The following is a 6000-nucleotide window of genomic DNA, read 5'->3' as shown; positions in this document are numbered from 1 at the left end:
GCCAATTTATCTTCTGCCTGACTGTAATACAATGATCATTCTGAGCCCAAAGAAATCCATTTCTACAGTGTGCCTTAGGGGGACTCTCGTGGTCATCATTGCCCTCTAGAAAGAAAGCTTTCTAGATGAAGAAAAACAACCGCTGACCATCTGGTTCACACATGCACCACCAAAGTCATCCTTGATACCTCTTCTTCCTGTGTCCCATCTCTTGTATGAAATGCAGCTACTACTGCCTGGGTTTGTACTAGGGGAATAAACAGCGAACACAGAACATGGTTTTTTGAACCACAACTACCATTAATTTCCTCAGCTTCTGTGCTGATTCTCTCTAGTAATATAAAAGTGATGCATGCTCTCTTGCTTTTTTTCTAAAAGTATGACATGTGGACAAATGTCATACCCATAGAATTTTTCAATTATTTCAAGAGATGTTTTCTAGAAATAAGAGGTATTGCAGGTAAGAAAAATTTTCCCTTTTCTCTTTTATGTTTTTTTACACAAACTTATCTTTCAAACAATGTGAGATGATGGTATTTATATCATCAGGAGGGCTGGTCCTCCTGATGAAATATCACTATCTGCTCACTTTATAGAAACAGCTTCTAGCCTCTGAACCAATACCCTCACAAGCATTATTTCATTTAAAATCTCAGCAATACACTTGATGCCCGAAAGTTGCCTCTTCCGTGGAGGACCAAGGTGTGCCATTAGAGAGGGTTCAACCGTGACATGGGTTTGAACTCAGGGTGCATATTTTCCATATTAGAATATCCCTTTTCTAAAAAGAAGTGTGGGTAATTATAATTTCAGCAAATATTAGTTGAGCATTTACTAACTTTTATAAAGTGTTCTAGCATATGAGAGGCAATGATTGGAATTTTTCTGATTCCAAGTCTAGTGCTTTTTCCAGTTTTTACTATTTTTTGTGGCCCTGCAAAACGGTACTGGCAGGCTCTCTGCACACGCTGTGCCAGCCGTCTGCTGCATACGGGCAGCCTGTGCTCACCACGTCGTGTGCCCTAATTAGGAAGTACTGGGCACGTTGTCCCGGACAAATAAGATCAGGATTGTTCCCAATTCCGAGTTACACCAAATGTTTTGCCTCTACATATTGGGTGAGTTGCCGTATGAATAATCAGCAGTTATCATGAGCTTTCTTATTTAATGTGTTAATATTTCTTGTGAACAGGGTAAGGCAGTCTGACACAGGAATCATCACTGAATGATTTGAAGGTAGCACCACGACTCTTTCTCTTCCTTTTCCCCCAGTGTGTTACCTTTTGTTCCGTTTCCCCTGCCTGTGCTATGGGTTGTGGAGGCAAACTCTAGGCATTGCTAGACTTTTCAGCACTCATTCAAGAGGGTTAAGCAGACACAGCCAGAGGCCTGTCTTGCTCAAAAGCTGGCAATAGGTGACTCCCAGTGCACACCTTCCATTCATTCCATAGCACACCGGGGAAAGTAAAGTTAATAGTAGCCTTGCCTACAGAATATTTTAATTCAGTCACTATTGTTTAGTTACTTCAATATAGCCTTCCATGGAGAGTTAGAATCTGTCATGTTACTATAATAATAAATCCTGTCTTTTTTCTTTAAACAAAACTAACCTCTACATAGCTTGTCATCAGGGTCCTCCACCTGTGAACTCTGTTTACAAGAGCCCTAGCCAAGCAGCTTATGCTCAGGTTGGAATTGTTCTCGGGTATATTTGCAAGGCTCTTTTCCATTTGTTTAGTCAACTACTTGTATTTAAATTGCTCTTTCTGGAAGAAAATATCTCCCCCCAGTGAGAATCTGATTGTATGGATGCGAGTATATGTATGTATATGTGTGATTCAACTTGTTTCTATAAGTTTCTGATATGTATCCTTTGGGGGGAAAAGTCCATTCCAAAACATTCATAATAATAGCATTACTAGAAAATGTTTTCCAAATGATGGCATTCATACTGCATGACAACATCTATTTGCTTTTAATATTTGCAACATATTGCAGATATCAGATTGAGCCCCAACTGTAGTGTTTTAAGTATTTAATGCAGAATGATACACAGTCATTTTTTCTTTTCTAATTTAAATACTCAAGGAACATAAAATTGGTAACAAGGAACTATATATTAGTACTTCATTACTCTTATTCAAATGCTTCTCCAGAGTGTCATGTTCACAGTAACAAGAGTATTAGTATAGAGTAAAGGTAATGTGTGTGACATGGACCCAACATCCACCATCATACATGCAAATGGAACCTTAGTAAACAATCGTTGCTTGTAACCATAGACACCTCAGCACCATTTTTAAATGTATGTGCTCCCTGGTTTATTTGGGCATTACCTAAGAAATTTGATTTTGTTATTACTTGTATTCTAACTATATCCCTAGAAAAGGCAACTACTCAACTGTTGAATTTTTAAGTCTGGTTTTTCATTTTTTTAAAATATATTTTTATTGATTTCAGAGAGAAAGTGAGAGGAAGAGATAGATGATGAGAGAGAATCATCAATTGGCTGCCTTCTTGCACACCCTACACTTGGGATTGAGCCTACAACATGGACATGTGCCTGACTGGGAATCGAATCATGACCTCCTGGTTCATGGGTTGATGCTCAACCACTGAGCCATACTGGCCAGGCTGTTTTTTATGCCTAGAAAAACCTGTTTGCTCCTGACACAACCTCTTAGGCTTGAATTGAGGGCTATGACTGGAAAATGAAAATACAAGATTATTAGCAGACAGTCCTCACAGAATGTATGCAGTGGTGTCTGGTACTCCACCTTGACTTCGTAGAAAAAGAAAATGTACCTTTAGTTACCCAGTTTTGGAAATTTGGTGACACTGGCCCTTAAATCACCTCCACACCTTTTACTTGCCTATGGTTTTACTTGACTCTTAATAAAAGGAAATCAAGTTGAAAAAAGTCCAACATGCTCTGAATCCAGAATCTCCGGTACTGTCTGGTTTTTAAACCAGAAGACTATTCTTTAGTAGTATTAAGAGGTCCCTGTTCTGCGAGGCATTTTTCTTTGTAAGGGATATGTGCATTCTTCCTCTGGTCCTTGCTCCCCTTACACAACACTGCTGTAAGACTATGCCCTGAGGTTGCACTTTAATAAACAGTAGATGGTTTTTAAACAAAAAACATTGGTTTTTTTTCTTCTGCCTTATAAACTGTTTTTAACTTTAATGTTCAAGTGAAATAAGATAAAGGCACAAGAGTCAACAATTAACATGATAGGGAAAAACCAAGATGGCGGCATAGGTAAACACCTAAACTGCAGCCTCGCACAACAATTTCAAAAATACAACTAAAAGACAAAACGGACATCATCCAGAACCACAGAAAGCTGACTGACTGGAATTTCTACAACTAGAAGGAAAGAGAAAACCACAAGGAAAATCAGAGGAGCTGTAAAAGCCTGAGGTACGGAGACACGGGCGCGCGCGTGTGCGGGGAGTACGGAGCCAGAGAGGACGGGGCGACTGAGTGCCTGGCAGGCGTTCTCTAGCGGGAAGGAGATAAAAGTACCGGACTGTGCTGAACCCCAGCTCCAACTGCACTGAACCCCAGTTCCGGGCGAGACCCTGGGGACCCAGGCTCATACTGGGGGAATCTGGGCTGTAAGGCGGAAACTCAGGGGAGCAGCGAAAGGCCGAGTTCCGGAGGTGTGCATGTGAATGCATGCAGAGGACGGACTGTTTGGCAGCAGGCAAAACTCGAGGGCACCTTTCTCTCAGAGGTGCTGGCAGCGAGTACCGAGGGCCACTGAGACCAAGGAACCTCATAGGGCGGGGCTATCGGGAAGCCAAGGCTATATGCTCCACCCTGAAGCTCCACCCTGAAACTCCGCCCCATCCAAGATGAGCAGAGAGGCTTTTACAATTTTGCAAGTCTAGTCGAATAAGGCTGTCTCCCAGCGTAGACACAGCTGATCCTCACAGCCAATTGGCCTGGAGGTCAACTCCTCCCACTGATACCAACAATAATCAAGACTTAACTACAACACAGTCCACAAAGGGGGGCACCAAGAGTGTCCACCTCAGGTAACTGGGGAGGACAAGGCACTGGCCCATATAGGACAACTAGCACACAAAGCTACCCTACCAACTCAGGGAAGCAGTGAAAATGGGGAGACAAAGAAACAGATCACAAACCAAAGAAATGGAGGAAAACAAACAACTGGACATAGAGTTCAAAACCACGATTATAAGGTTTTTCAAGAATTTCATGGAAAAGGCTGATAAATTTAGTGAGACCCTCAAGGATATGCGAGAGACCCTCGGGGATATGGAAAAGGACCAACTAGAAATTAAACATACACTGACTGAAATAAAAAAATATACAGACACCCAACAGCAAACTAGAGGAACGCAAGAATCAAGTCAAAGGTTTAAAATACAAAGAAGCAATAATCAATCAACTGGAAAAGCTAAAAGAAAAAAGAATCCAAACATTTGAAGATAGTGTAAGAAGCTTCTGGGACAACTTCAAGCGTACCAACAACAAAATTATGGGGGTGCCAGAAGAAGAGAGAGAGCAAGATACTGAAAACCTATTTGAAGAAATAATGAGTGAAAACTTCCCCCACCTGGTGAAAGAAATAGACTTACAAGTCCAGGAAGCACACAGAATCCCAAACAAGAGGAATCCAAAGAGGACCACATCAAGACACATCATAATTAAAATGCCAAGAACAAAAGACAAAGAGGATATTAAAAGCAGCAAGAGAAAAACAGTTAATTACCAATAAGGGAGCACCCATACGATTGTCAGCTGATTTCCCAACAGAAACTATGCAGGCCAGATGGGAGTGGCAAGAAATATTCAAAGTGATGAATAGCAAGAACCTACAACCAAGATTACTCTACCCAGCAAAGCTATCATTCAGAATTGAAGGTCAGCTAAAGAGCTTCACAGATAAGAAAAAGCTAAAGGAGTTCATCACCACCAAACCAGTATTATATGAAATGCTGAAAGGTATTCTCTAAGAGGAAGAAGAAGAAGAAAAAGGTAAAGATAAAAATTATGAACAAATACATATCTATGAACAAGTGAATCTAAAAACCAAGTGAATTAAAAATATGATGTACAGAATAAACTAGTGAATATAACAGAATCAGGGGCATAGAAAGGGAGTGGACTGACAACTCTCAGGGGTAAAGGGGTGCGGGAAGAGACTGGACAAAAATCGTACACCTATGGATGAGGACAGTGGGGGTGGGTAAGGGAAGAGGGTGGGATGGGAACCAGGTGGAGGGGAGCTATGGGGGGAAAAAAGAGTAACAACTGTAATAATCTGAACAATAAAGATTTATTTAAAAAAACAACATGATAACAATGAAAAAAAAAGATAAAGGCACAATGTGTAGACTTAAAAAATGGGATCGAGCTTGTTCAAATATGTCCAAGCTGACATTTTTATTCAAGTATATTACTGTAGAGATTTCTAAATGGGTCACAGGCCTAAAACATCACCTTTAAAAATAATGAGAAATAAATAACTGTTATCTTGTGCCTGTCTTCTCTAAGAACTCTAAGTGGTCATGACTCCATCTCCACTAGAGGCAGCTAACTGCTGTCCTGTATCAAGTTTTAACCAGACATGCTTTGTAGTCATCCATTCAGTCCATCTCCTAGATCAAGAAAGGAAAAACCAGAATTAGCCAGTATAATTTCCCCCCCACCAATATGTTTAGTCATATTTCTAACTTTTTATTTTAAACTAAAGGCTCGGTGCACGAATCCGTGCACCGGGCCTCTAGTACGCATATAAGATCTTCGGTTTATCTCTTCCCGCCTTCCCTCCTTCCTCCTCCCCTCTGAAATTCATCAATCTGTTCCATGTTTCCATGCCTGTGGTTTCCGCTCCTGTGCTGAGCATCTGCCCCCTGGTGGTCAGTGCGTGTCATAGCGACCGGTTAGGCTTTTATATATATAATTCTTCTTTTTTATGACTTCTTACTTACTGTTTCTCCCTCTTTTCTAACCTGTATTGAATG

General features: G+C 40.8%; 1 protein-coding gene across 4 annotated transcripts in view; it reads right to left on the bottom strand.

The window, feature by feature from the left end:
- Nucleotides 1-5293: 5293 nt before the first annotated feature.
- Nucleotides 5294-6000, bottom strand: part of BID (BH3 interacting domain death agonist) — a 37925-nt gene continuing 37218 nt past the window's right edge. For all 4 annotated transcript variants that reach the window (XM_028137986.2, XM_054718663.1, XM_054718664.1 and 1 more), the window contains one exon: nt 5294-5634. In XM_028137986.2, coding sequence (XP_027993787.2) covers nt 5623-5634 — 12 coding nt within the window. In that variant the 3' untranslated portion in view covers nt 5294-5622. The remainder of the gene's footprint in view (nt 5635-6000) is intronic.

Source organism: Eptesicus fuscus, chromosome 7, assembly GCF_027574615.1.
Source record: "Eptesicus fuscus isolate TK198812 chromosome 7, DD_ASM_mEF_20220401, whole genome shotgun sequence".
Taxonomy (NCBI): Eukaryota; Metazoa; Chordata; class Mammalia; order Chiroptera; family Vespertilionidae; genus Eptesicus; species Eptesicus fuscus.
The sequence above is the reverse complement of the archived record's forward strand: the minus strand, read 5'-3'. Positions and strand labels throughout refer to the sequence as shown.